Source organism: Teleopsis dalmanni, chromosome 2, assembly GCF_002237135.1.
Source record: "Teleopsis dalmanni isolate 2A chromosome 2, ASM223713v2, whole genome shotgun sequence".
In the NCBI taxonomy this organism is placed as follows: domain Eukaryota; kingdom Metazoa; phylum Arthropoda; class Insecta; order Diptera; family Diopsidae; genus Teleopsis; species Teleopsis dalmanni.
In genome coordinates this window covers 124325154-124339324 of record NC_051847.1, presented here as the reverse complement: position 1 = coordinate 124339324, position 14171 = coordinate 124325154, and the positions used below count along the sequence as shown (strand labels likewise).

Below are 14171 nucleotides of genomic sequence, written 5' to 3'. Positions count from 1 at the left end.
TCCGTAGAAAAGATTCCGGCTCCAACGCCCTCATCCATTTTAGACCCGTCGGTGTAGATCGCTATCTTTCCTAGAATTGTAGGCAAACCCGCCTCCCAATCTCCTCTTGAAGGAATTATGGTGGCGAAGTTATTATCGAATAGTAACCGAGGACATAGGTAGTCTGAAACCCTGACATCATCTATCGGATAGAGTGATGCGATATTACCATGTCCTAAAGCACTCGAGCGCCAACAGTTTAGATCTTTAAGCCTCTGCGCGCTGAGAGTAGCAGCTTGCTTGATGTAAATATCAATAGGTAGCAAGTTAAGTATTACATTGAACGCACTGGTGGGGCAAGATCTTAGAGCCCCAGTGGCTCCCACACAGGCAGATCTTTGCATTCTGGTTAGTCTTTGAACAATGCACTGTTTGTTCAATGAAGGCCACCACACCAGACATCCATATGTTAATATTGGCCGAACGACGGCTGTGTAAAGCCAGAGAATCACTTTGGGCTGCAATCCCCAGCTCTTGCCGTACATCCTTTTGCACGCATAGAAAGCCACACAAGCTTTACGAATTCTTTCGTCGATGTTGGCTTTCCAGTTAAGTTTTGTGTCAAGAATTACTCCTAGATACTTAACTTTGTGCGAAAGAGTTAATCTTTGGCCATTTAATATTGGCAGCGGAAAGTTAGGAATTTTATATTTTTTGGTAAACAATAACAGTTCTGTCTTAGAAGGATTAACACCTACGTCACACTTTGAGGCCCATTTACTAAGGTTCAGAAAAGCGCCCTCCATGATGCTACTCAGCACCGAAGGGAACATGCCTGTTACCAGAAGGCCAACATCATCCGCATACGCTACTGCTTTGACTCCACCCTGGTTAAGCCTTAAAAGCAGTGAGTTCATTGTTAAAATCCATAGTAAGGGAGATAACACTCTCCCTTGTGGTGTACCCCTACTGACGCACTTCCTAATGCTAAGATTGCCCATCTCTGCATTGATGATTCTAAACCCAAGCATAGAAGCGATCCATCGGGAGATACAGGCCGGGATGTTCATTTCGCTGAGAGCATCCTGAATGGCTACCACACTGACGTTATTAAAAGCTCCTTCTATATCCAGGAAGGCGGCTAAGGTAAATTGTTTACATCCAAGAGATTTCTCCACCACAGTGACGACCTCATGTAGTGCCGTTTCTGTGGACTTACCTTTGAGATATGCATGTTGAGCCCTTGATATTTTAGCGAAACTGTGTAAAGATCTGATGTGAGCATCGATCAGTCTTTCCATAGTTTTAAGTAAGAATGAAGTAAGGCTGATGGGTCTGTAATCTTTAGCCGTACTATGGCCTGTTCTACCTGCTTTTGGAATAAAAACTACTCTAACTTGTCTCCAGCCGCTGGGGACATGATTAAGTGAAAAGCAGCTACAGAAAATCGCGTACAGCCAATTTACAGCTACATCTCCCAGAGATTGTAACATAATTGGTAAGATCTCGTCAGGACCCGGACTTTTATATGGAGAGAATGAATCGATGGCCCATTTGATCCTTCTAGATGATACCACTGACTGTACAGTCTCGCCAGAATTGGCTGAACGATACGGCAATACCTTTGGGGGATCACCCGAGGAACCAGGAAAATGGGTATCCACTAAAAGTGAGAGGGATTCCGTTAGGGATTTAACTGGATTTCCGTCTACTTTGTTAATGAGCGAGGGACAAGATTGGCCATTTGCTAGCAATTTGGCTAGTCTAGCCGATTCTTTAATGCTTTCAATTTGCTGGCAATGAGAATTCCATGACAATTTCTTGGATTCCCGAAGTGCTTTTTTGTAAACCCTAAGAGCATCTTTATATGGAGTCCAAACCTTGGTCCGATAGCTTTCGTTGAAGGCTCTTCTCGCATTCCTGCGGAGCAAAGAGAGCTTCTCGTTCCACCATGGTGGCCTACACTTCTTCGCATACGAGCGAGGACATGATGCTTCAAAGGAAGAAATAATATTATTTGTCAAAGAGTTGACCCTGCACTCCAATTCCCTAATCGAGTTAATTGGAGCGGGGGCTATGTTGATTTTTCTATTGAGCAATGACCTGAAAGTATCCCAGTTTGTCTTCCTGGGATTACGGTGAGATTGCTTAGCTACCATGGGAATATTCATCACAAACATGATATATCTATGATCAGAGAAGGAGTTCCTGGTTGAAACTCTCCAATCATTGATCGTTAAAGAGCACGAAGTCGAACAAAGGGTAATATCTAAAACCTCTTCCCAGCCTACACGATCATCCGTACTCGGAAAAATGAAGGTGGGAGTGTTACCCTTATTACATACTTCTAGATTACATTTTAATATAAAATCAAAAAGAGACTCACCTCTATCGTTAATTTCCGAGCTTCCCCACAAGGAGTGCCGGGCATTGGCATCACAACCCATCAGCAAGGCTAGCTTCTCGGTCTGCGCGAAATTTTGGACTAATAGTACCCCCTCTGGAGGTGCCTCATCGTCGTGTGGCATGTAGGCGGATGTTACCAAAATCGCAGGTTTTAGCTTCCGCTCTATCCGGATGGTGGTTATATCTAAAGAACTTAAGTGAGAGCAGAGAAAAGCATTAAGGTGCGTTTTTGCTAAAATGCACGATCTAGGCTTACCCTGTCCTTTGTTATAAAAAAGATTATACCCATTGATGTTGAGCCCTTTGACACATGAGCTATGAACCCAGGGCTCTTGGATGATGGCAAGGTCGATGTCCTCCTCCCTGAGTAAGACAGCCAGATTATCCGTGGCACATTTGGAGTGTTTCAGGTTTATCTGCACGACCTTGGCCATTAATACATCAACAAGGTTTGCTATCGATGATGAGGTCATCTAGCAGCTTACTAGTGCCCTCAACCTCATCCAGAATATTATCCGGTGGCGCGTTTTTAAAGATTTTAATTTTTGCCTTCCGGATGCCGTAACGCAGCTTGCAGTCATTAGCCTCAATGACTGGCAAGCATTCTTCGTTGATAAGAAGTAAGTACGATTGGCTGTGTTTTTGCGGTTCTTCGGTCTTGAGAACCGACCAGTCTTCCATCAGGATTTCTGGATTTTGTAGCTTTAGCTGCTGCAGAATAAGGTCAGGAGGACCAAGGTTTTTGGGTAACCATACGCGCGCTCGAGGCCTCGATGGAATTTCCGCCGCAGGGACAAGTTTGAGCTTTAAACCGTCCCAGTTCTCACTAATCTTAGTGATCGCCTTGCTGAGAAAACTCCGCGAATACTCGTCGTCGCATCTGATCACTCGGTGACCACGGACGATATCTGCGCAGTCAAAAGAAGGAACGGACCCCGGATTAGTCATGAGCTCAGCCATAACCAATTCGGACAGTTTGGTCTCAATCAGCGCCCACCTCTCCATCAGCAGCTTGCCGTTAGAGTTGTGTTCGTCGATCAAGGCCACACTGAGATGGTCCCTCGCCACTTCACTGAAGGGACGAGAAGCTTGTGCCGGTCTTGACATTAGCTTTCCATCCCCCGTTCCATCTTTGTGCCGCTTCGCCTCCTTGCCGGGATCTTCCTGAGATCTGTTACGCTTGCCGCCATCTCCGACGTTCTTGCCGGTGATAACAGACTGGCGCAGACCTTCATCATGAAGATACTCCTCCACAATGGCGCGGTATTTAACAGCGTCGGCTTCGTCTCGTTCATGGACCTTGCCTTCTTTTTTATTGCCCTCAATTTTCTTTAGCATAAAAAGCGCTCGCTGGTAACGATTTTTGCGTGCCATGTTGGCCGTTTTTTTCCGAGATTTTGTATTGCCCTTACTGCTTAGACTGGCAGTTTTAAGCGTTGGCGTGCGGTTTGCACTCGGTCTACTTTGACTGGTAGACGGAGTGCCGTCGATTTTTTTGGTTGTTGGTTGGATTGGATTAGACGCCGGTGTACTGTGACTGGTACAACCGGTATTGGAATCGGCAACGATCTCGTCGTCCGATTTCAACAATTCGTCCTCCGTAAGTTTGGTGGGTTTATACTCTCCAGCCACGAGTTCCGAGACATTGTCGGGAGAAATCATAACATATTCATAATCGTCCACCTTACCCGGTAAGACAGGCGCGGCGGACCCGAGGATATTTGGACGAAAGAAGCGACCACCACAGCAGCGTCCCATACCATGGCTAGACCACAGTTACTCCCCAAGGCGGTCATATATTGGAGAGGCTCCGCAAAAATACAGTCGGACAGACCCCTTGACTGCAAACCTACTCGGTGAGCACGGATCGCGTAACACTCCCGAGTTAAGGGGACCTTCAAACCATGATCAGAAAGCATTGAGTGGTGTGCAGCTATTAAAGAGCTAAGGACAATCACTCAATTCCTCCTGATCTTAGCTGGGCACCGTCCTGACAACGTACAGGACGAAAAAACTGTGTGACCCATTACCAGACGGCACCCTCGTGGAGGGTTCAGTAGAAGGATTTTTCTGCCATCCATTGTAGTAGTTAGAAAAGTTATTTATTTACTAGAAGTCCACGAGATCCACTAGCAAGAAGTCGTACCGGCGAACCAAAGACACAATTGCTGTTTCGTTAAAACTTAAAGTTTTTGTAATTTAAATACAAGGGTTTTATTCCAAGCCTATAATTGCTAGTCCAGTCAGTACTTGCTTAATCGAATTTGCACTGTATAATCTAATATTATCTAAATTCAAAAACACTGATAGGGCCTATTTACACTATCATGAACATGAACAAAAACTCGAAAACCGGTTACTTGTTGATGAGAGAGGGAAGAGAGTGTGATGTGAGTTCATGAATTTCAAGCAATGAAATTTGCTGCGTTTCTTCAGCTTGACACGCATACATATACAATGTTATGTCCATGTTTACCTTTTAATCACGGTTGCCACTTGAAAATTTTTTCCTGTACCAAAATTGGTTTAAAAATGTACCATTTCTGTAAAAAAAGGTCCAAAATTTTTACCAAACGAAAAAAGAAGTACCAATTTTGGTACTAAAGTACCATAAGTGGCAACCGTGCTTTTAATGCTGAATTCTCTCAATTTCTGTGCTCTGCATTACTGCACTAGTGCACTAATTTACACTACTAGTGTAAACTGAACTGACAGTTTATGTTGTTGTCAAGGTCATCTCACGTTCATGATAGTGTAAATAGGGGCCTCGCAAAAAGTTACCTAGGTTACCTAGTTAAGCTAGGAAAATTCATTTATTTAAATTTGTGTTTATTTTAATTTGATTAGCAATAAAACTTTCAACAATGTAAGTTGAAAGTTTACAACAGGATTATAAAGTGGGGCCTCGCAATTCTGATGTCGCTGACGTGCAGAGTTGGTCTAGCTCCGCCACTGATTACATATATAAATATATTAAACGATCAAACTTTAATTCGTTTATCTCTCAGTCCAAACTAGGAGGATACCGTTTAGTACCGTTTATTGTGATTTATTGTCTATCCTTTTGATTTCTACTCCACTTAGTTTTTAAGCACGTGCCAATAGAGCCAATGCTCTATTAGTGAAATCTCTATGATTGCTAAATTAAACCTAAAAGTATTAATTTTAAAGTAAAACTCATATGGTATTATAATTTTTATTTTTATTGCATTTTTGCTTCACATAAAATAGTTTTAAGTGTTTAATTTTTGGTATGGAACTAATGAACAACATAAAAATTTAATTTACTTATATATATATATATATCTTTATATATATATATATATTTACGTATATCTTATCTATTTTAATATTTAAATATATATATATACTTTTTTTACTCTGTTTTCACATTCGCTAAGGTATTTGTTGTGTTAGGGTTTTATAATTTTATAATTATGCAATTTCTTTTGTATTTTACAGCTAATTATATAATATAAATACTTTTATATAGAAATAAATATATATAAATATATATTTCTCTCTAGTCACAAAATATTTATTTGCTTGTTACTAAACCAAATTTAAATACATATATTATAAATATATAATATTATAACATGATTCTAATTCATTCGATGACAATCTGATGCTTTTTGTAATCTATATTATTGATTGATACATAGCTGAATAAACTTATATAAACATATGTATTTATAGATATATGTGTGTCCTAATATATGAACAGAAATATTTCAGATATCAACAAATAGAGAAATATATATATTTCATATATATGCATCACATACATATATCGAAATACTTACATATATAAATATATGTTACGACTATGAATAAAAGTATTTTTATATAGTACAAAATAATTGCTCTGCTTATATATTTAAGTTGTAATATAAATAATTTCAGTGTATAAAATAAAAATAATTGCTTTTCAATTACACAATCTAATTTAAAATTATAAATCATAGCATTTATGGGTACTTGTAGGGATTGTATATGTAAATACCATATAGATTAGGTAGTATATGGAGTTAGTGTCTAAACCAACAGCATTTTATATTGTCAATTTTTTTTTTAATTTATTTATTTATATTTTAAAACATTTAATTTTGTATTCTGTTTGCTTTCCAGTATTTTAATTTCATATATTTAATATAATTTAATTTTTTTTCAATTATTGTATCTAAATTTCTACTACACTGTGCTTAAGTAAAATATTTATTTCTTATTGATGCTCATGATTGTGTTCAATTTTATTGCATATTTTTCAGCGCTCACTAAATGTTTTTATTATCATACAAGATTTTTATTACAAATACAACAGTTTTCTGTTATTTGTGCTTTTGTATAATAACTTCTTTTGTAAATGAACAATTGCAAAATATTTATATTTATTATGGAAACTAATATTTCAATAATTATTATAATTATTTATTTTTATATTGCTACTAAAATTCCCTAATAAACTGAGGAAACCAAAATTCAAAATATTTGGTCGTACTGTACCTTACAGTTTTAATGGACAAATGGATAGAAATACTGAATAAGCTATTAGAGTATTTAATTGATGTTTTCATGGACGTATTTTGTATGCTGCTTATATCAGTTGAATGAAAAGTAAAAAACCTTTTAATCACTATTCAATTTTTTTATAAACTTTTAGTATTAATTCTATAATATATGTAAATCTGTTTCACATAAAAATGCTTAATACTTTTCATCCAATATTTTCTAACAAAAAAAAACCTTATCGTCAAGATGGAAAAGTTTATAAATTTATAATAGAAATGCTTAATACTTTTCACCCATTCTTTTACAAACAAAAAAAATTTAGTTGTAGGATAAAAAAGTGTATTTATTTCATATAAAAATGCTTAATATTTTCCACTCAATTTATTCAAAAATAAAATTATAATAAAGGAACACAAAACAAAACTTCAAAACAGAAAACTTGATGGAGTGTTTAAATTTTTATCAGATGAATCATATAATTTTGTATGTTTATTTTTGTATATCACTTCATTATTGTGATAAGCAAAAAGTTTGGAAATTGAATCATAATAATGAACTTCGTTTCTGCTTAGTTTTTTATTTAAGCCAATTTTAATATGATGATCTTACTTAAAACTCAAAATTAATGTTTATTATTAATATTTTATTTTTATAATACGCAATAATTCAATATTTATTAACAGTACTCGGCTTCATCATTAAACAAATATTGTGCAGTTTCTAAATTATTTCTTGAGTATATATGCAGACTAACAATCAAGCTATAATTATTGAATTCAATTATAAAACGTGGAATATTTTAGTAACATTCTAAAACATTAAGTAATTCATAAAACATTTTTAAAAATCGAAAATATAAAATTTATTATAATAATTTATTAATTTTTACATTGAAAATGTCATACTGCCCTACATAATTGCGTTTATATCAATTACGAAGTTATTGCCATCTGTATATTTAAGCAAGCAACTAGAGTTCAAATGTAAACACGTAAGTAAACAAAAATCAAGGTACCACTAAACAGCACCAATTACGCGAACATATTATTAAAGCGAGCTAACAGCACCAAAAAATAGGAAATGTAACGCTTAAGTAAACAAATTTCAAGGTACCAGTAAACAGCACCAATTACGCGAACATATTAATAAAGCGAGCTAACAGCACCAAAAAGTAGGAAAAAAAACATTTTTTTCACTTCATTTTCAATGTTCAAAACATAAGAAATTCATAATAACTGCTGAAGACAGACAAATCAGAAACACAAAACTTATATAATACAATTATTATACGATAGAGAAAGAACTAGATCGCAAAACGATCTAGCCGCAATGTTTAAAGCAATATTTAATTAAAATATGCGCTGACAGAGTAGTTCTTCTTTAACTATAACTTGGTTCCATAAATTTAATATATATGAAACTACAACTATTAAATATAATTATATCGTTGATAATCGCTAATCACTACTGATAATTCAAAATTAAACAACTACACTGAGTACTATAAGATCAATTACCATAGATATTTGAAACACTAATATCAGAAGAAAAGATTATTCTTTGTAAGTTTTACAGTAGGTATTAAATAATACTCGAAGCAAAGAATATTGAATACATTGCCAACAAGTTTCGAAATCCATGAAATTGCAGTCGTTTATGATAAGCTCTTCACTACCATATTTTAAATTGAATGTCTTTCTGTTTAATCAGTCAATGGACTATTTTCTAATTGAGAGTAGAGACCCATTTGTATATATGGTATATTAAATGCATATTGTCATATTATATAAATAAAATCCTTTTAATGAAACTGATGACGACTTCTCTCATATGAAGAGTTTGATTATAGTGATATAGTGAAATAAATTATATAAAGAAAAAAAATCCAAAATAAATAGTATTCAAATTAACACTTTTTAGTTAGAATAAAAATTTAATTTTATTTTAATTATTGGTTTTTCAATAACTCTGAAAAAAATCATTTGAAAACATCATTTCAGATATTTTTTCTATGGAAAGAACTTATTACAAAAGGCATGTAAAAGCAAGACTAAAGATGGAAATTGGTAAGTATTCCTATTAAACATAGTATTTTTTTATCATCTTCATTTATTAAGAATTTAACATAATACTATAATTTGTATATAACTAATTTTTGTTAAATATTTGGTTTTAACTTTATATAAATATTCTACTACTATACCAATAATTGATAAAACATTAAAAATAATAAATTATTGTATTAATTTATAGAATACATTAATGTTAAAAACTATTCATAATGTCATGTAAAGATTGTAAAAAAACATTTAAACAAGAAAAAAATTCTTCATAAATATTTATAATAAAAAAAAAACAAAATCAAACAGATTATAATCAATCATTTTAAATGTTAAAAAAAAATATATAAATATAGATACAAAAAATAAAAAGAATATGTAAACATATATGAAAAAAAAAAATATATATATATATTTTTATAAATAAATAAATAAATTTTTTAAATAATTAAAGAAATAAATTTTACTTTTTAAATTATAAATATTTTATAAATATATATTTTAATAAATAAATATATATATCAATAAATATATATATCAATAAATATATATATCAACAAATATATATTTATTGATATGCTACATGTAAGTAAATAAATATTGATGTGCGGAAATAAAAGATATTTATTGAGTTTTAAAAAATATATTTTAAAACTCTTATAAAAACAATGATAATAATATAATAATAATAATATAATAATAATAATATTATAATAATTGATAGTAAACGTGAAATAAAACTAAATGAAAAAAATTACATACCCAAATTAAATAACAAAACTTAATTATAAAAAATTAAATGAATTTAAACACAAGAAAATTAAAAAATATATGAATACATTTTTAAGTTTATAAAATATATATTAAAATATTTTATAGTAAAACATTAGTGAGAATTAAATATATCTATATAAAATGAATGAGCAGCAATAAATTAAAGCAGTACAAATATATGACTTCATCAGTAAAATATATACATATGTTTACTGATAAAAATTATACTGAGAGGCTTACATTGGCAACGTTAACTATATTAATATATCATAAAAATAAATAAATAAAAATAAATAAATAAAAATAAATAAATAAAAATAAATAAATAAAAATAAATAAATAAAAATAAATAAATAAATAAAAATATAATAAAATGTGGCATTAAAATTTTTTTTTTTTGTCGAAATATAAAAGAAATTAAATCATACGATACAAATAAATAAAACGGCAAATTTATATGTATAAATAAGTTGAAAAATATAATTTGTTTGTTTTATTCTGTATACAGAACGATATAGTTGTAATATATAAGAATAGTTAAATATAATAAATTTATATATTAATATTAAAGAAATTATTTATACTGAATTTTAAAAGTATTTAGATAAGTTATTGAAAAAGCTAAAATCATATCCATTGTGGAATTTAATAAATATTTAAAAAGAAATAAATTATTAATTCAAATATAAATATTTTATTTTGAAACTTATTTTTGTTAAAAATTTATTAGCAGAAATTAATGAATTTTTTAGAAGAAATTTATTAATTCTTATTTCATAAATTAATATTAATTAAATAACACAAAGATATTTTTATTAAAATTTTCCTAAAGAAACTATTAATTAGACTGGCTTAGTGAACAACAATAATAATAAATAATTAAATTCAACAAAAATTTCTGTACATAATATTTTCATTTATTTCATTAAATTTATCAGTTATTAATTATATACAAAGCAAGAAGTTTGAAGAAAATTATATTTAACATTAAAATTACACAAACTATAACTTTTTAATATTTTATTTATATTCATAAATAATTGTACAAACGTACAAATACAAATTTAACTAATTTAAAAATTAAAATAAAAACAATTGATTGGAATGCATAACGAAATTTTGATAAAGAAATGTGTAAACAAAATTATTATCAAAATTATTTTAAAAATAATTTCAATAAATCATCAAAAAATTTATTCGAAAATGTTTACTAGTTACTTAAACAATTATAAACAATTTTTTGCAATAATAATTAATATACTGTGGCATACTACTATATAATTTTATTCAGATTTATATTTCTATAGTTTCATTTTATTTAATTAAAACAAAATTTGAAAATAATCTATAAACTAAGTAATAAGAAGTAATAAGAGCAGACAATTTTAATAGTTAGAAAACAGTACAAGCAATTACATATAATTGCCTAGGTATTTTGAAAATTTTCCAGTTCAAATACTAAACATTTTCAATAATCACATTTGAAAACACAGAAAGATATTTTTTTTAAACATAAATTAAATATTGCCTTTTTAAAAGGATTTTCTTCCTTTTTTAAAAAGAAGAAAGAAATTAGAATTTAGTTTTTTATAATATAATGTTTTAATCATTTGATACAATAAATATTACAATAATTAGAAGTCGAAAATATTTTTCAGAACTAAAGGAAAAAATTAATGTTTAAAATATAATTTGCGCACATTTTAAAGCTAGTATAATTCAGTTTTATTGAGCGAAATAGAGACAATAGGCAAAATAGAGACAATAGAAACTGTAGAAATATGTTAAAAATATTTTATTGAATTTTTTAGAGAAAAATGTTTAATCATAAGAGGTTAGACAAAAAAAAATATATAGAGGAACATAATTTACAAATAAATCAAAAACTAAATAACATTGGATTTAGAATAGGGCCGAGCTGAAATAATGTTAGAATGATAAATGATGCATGACTGACGATATTTAAAGAATACTTAAATTCATGAATGAAAAATCTAACAGATAAATGAACCTGTTTCATACATTACTAAAGAGCAATCAATAAAATAACTTTCAGATGCATGAAAAAATTCGCAATATAAATGGATGTTGATACAAATAAAATGAAAATGAAACCAATATATGTAACTATGAAGACACTACATTAAAAAAAAACAAAAGAATTAGAGGTATTATACGTAATAATATAAATTTTGTTATATTAACTTCATATAATTATTATAAATTTTTCTAAAAAAAGTTAGAAGAGCAAAAATATTAATTTGAAAATACCATGTTTTAATTTAAATTCATTTTAAAATTTTCTGCTACAGTCAGTTCATAATATGAAAGGAATATATATTAATAATACTCATGGTTAAGATATTAATATCTTGACAAAAAAATATCATTTAATCTAGTATTAAATTAGTTAATACATATCAATACCTATGTTTGTATTATTCTCCCATCTCTTGATTGAAAAGTTTTCTATTTTTGCGACATGCACTTTTGTCTTAATATCTTAACATCGTATAGAAAAGAATTCTTAACATTTCTTCTATTTATTATATTTATCTATTTAGCAAATAATTATCAATAACATTCCATATAAAATAATATTCTATTTATTATTACTTTAAAAACATAAATATTTCTTTCGTCTCCTCAATATACATACTTACAATTTTGCTAGTAAATATTTTTAACATATTTCTGTTATGTTATGTGCATTATGTCAACATAACATTGTTATGGGTTTACTGTATGTAACTTGGTTTAATGCCTTTCAAACAGTTTTAACGAAGCAGTTTGATGTACAGATATTGAAATAATTTTTCTCTTTAGAACTGAACTAAAAAGCAATTAAAATGTTTAAATTTTAAAATAAATAAACACGCAAATTGAAAGTTAATAAACAGACAGACATTAGAAGTACATATGGCAGAAGATATTCTTTTAAAGAAACTACTCTAAAAATAAAGTAGACTAATAAAGAAATACTCCAAAATGTTTTAAATAACTTACAATTAACAAAAAAAAACTTCATTTTACAAATTCATGCTTACAAATCACTTAAAATATATATATATATACGCATCATAATATAAGAATAAAAATTATACATACAATTTACAATTAAAAAAAATATACAGCACTTTTTGCATTTAAAAAATTATAGTAGCACAAAAAACACTTAATGGAACATAATTATTTTTATTATTTTTACAATTTTAAATGTATGCAGTTTAGTTGAATGTATATAATTGAAAACATTAGAATTAATTTATATGCAAACGGTTTTTACAATAACTTTACAGGGGCTGCATTGATAGTTTATTCATTTTCTTTTTAAAGCCATAACTTTCAAGCTTGCACATTAGTTTTGAGTTTTGCATATTTTTTAAATATTTTACAATTTATACGCATATACTTGTTTTGTATTATAAATCAGTTATTAGCAAATTAAATAGATTTTTAGTACTATTTGTTTTTAATGCTAATTGTGTTTAGCATGACTGCATTTAATTTCTATAAATACTTTATATTTAAACATAATTAATTTTTTTCTTTTTCATATATATTTATATAAATATATAATTTTGAAATTTCAACATGATTAATATTAACTATTTCATTTTAAATCTTTTTACTTTAAACATTTTTAATAATATATATAATATTTCACATCTTTTTTTTTATAATAATAATAAATGTATATATATATAAATACATATGTATAAATATATATATATATATATATATGTTTTTATAATATAACTTTTATAATATTAAAGTAAACAGTTTTATGCAAACAATTAAAATAAATTGTTTAAAATAATATAACTCATAGTTGTAGTTGTAATCTTTCACATTGTGTAACTTTGCACTCTATTTTTGAAGAAGCCCAATCAAATATTGATTTATAACGCACCGAATGGATCTAATGGTACATTTTTATTGGCACCGTTCGGTTGCATACCTTGCATATGAGTTGTTGTTTGCATTGTCATGGCGGGACTACTGTGCATTGTTGGCGCTGTCATCATTGGTGCCATCGTCGGTTGTACGCCAGTCAAAGGGGCTTGACCCATCATTGGTGCTCCCATCACCGGCATTCCTTGCTGCTTTACGTTATTTATTTTTATTATATTTCATTTTATTTTATTTTATTATTTCATTTTTTTGTTTTCGATTTTGATAGAAAAAGAGAAAAATATGGAAAATAATTATTAATTATATTATTTATATAGTTTGTAGTAAAGGAGCATGCATATTTGGCACACGTTTTAAATCAAAAATGTTTCTAAAATATTTTTAAACTAATATTTTAAACTATAGGGTTTTAAATTACGATTTTTTTTTTGTTTTGGATGTTCAAAACGTAAACTGCTTTCATAACTTCAAACTAACTACAAAAATTTGTTAGTGTCAGATAGTCAAACCAAAATCAAATTGAAA

General features: G+C 29.3%; 1 protein-coding gene across 24 annotated transcripts in view; it reads right to left on the bottom strand.

The window, feature by feature from the left end:
* Positions 1 to 13513: 13513 nt before the first annotated feature.
* Positions 13514 to 14171, bottom strand: part of LOC119683740 (phosphatidylinositol-binding clathrin assembly protein LAP) — a 39331-nt gene continuing 38673 nt past the window's right edge. For 13 of the 24 annotated variants that reach the window (XM_038097548.1, XM_038097556.1, XM_038097551.1 and 10 more), the window contains one exon: positions 13515 to 13837. In XM_038097548.1, the coding sequence (XP_037953476.1) occupies positions 13634 to 13837 (204 nt within the window). In that variant the 3' untranslated portion in view covers positions 13515 to 13633. Of the gene's footprint in view, positions 13838 to 14171 lie in introns of all 24 variants that reach the window. The other 11 variants (XM_038097552.1, XM_038097571.1, XM_038097572.1 and 8 more) reach the window with 4 other exon arrangements.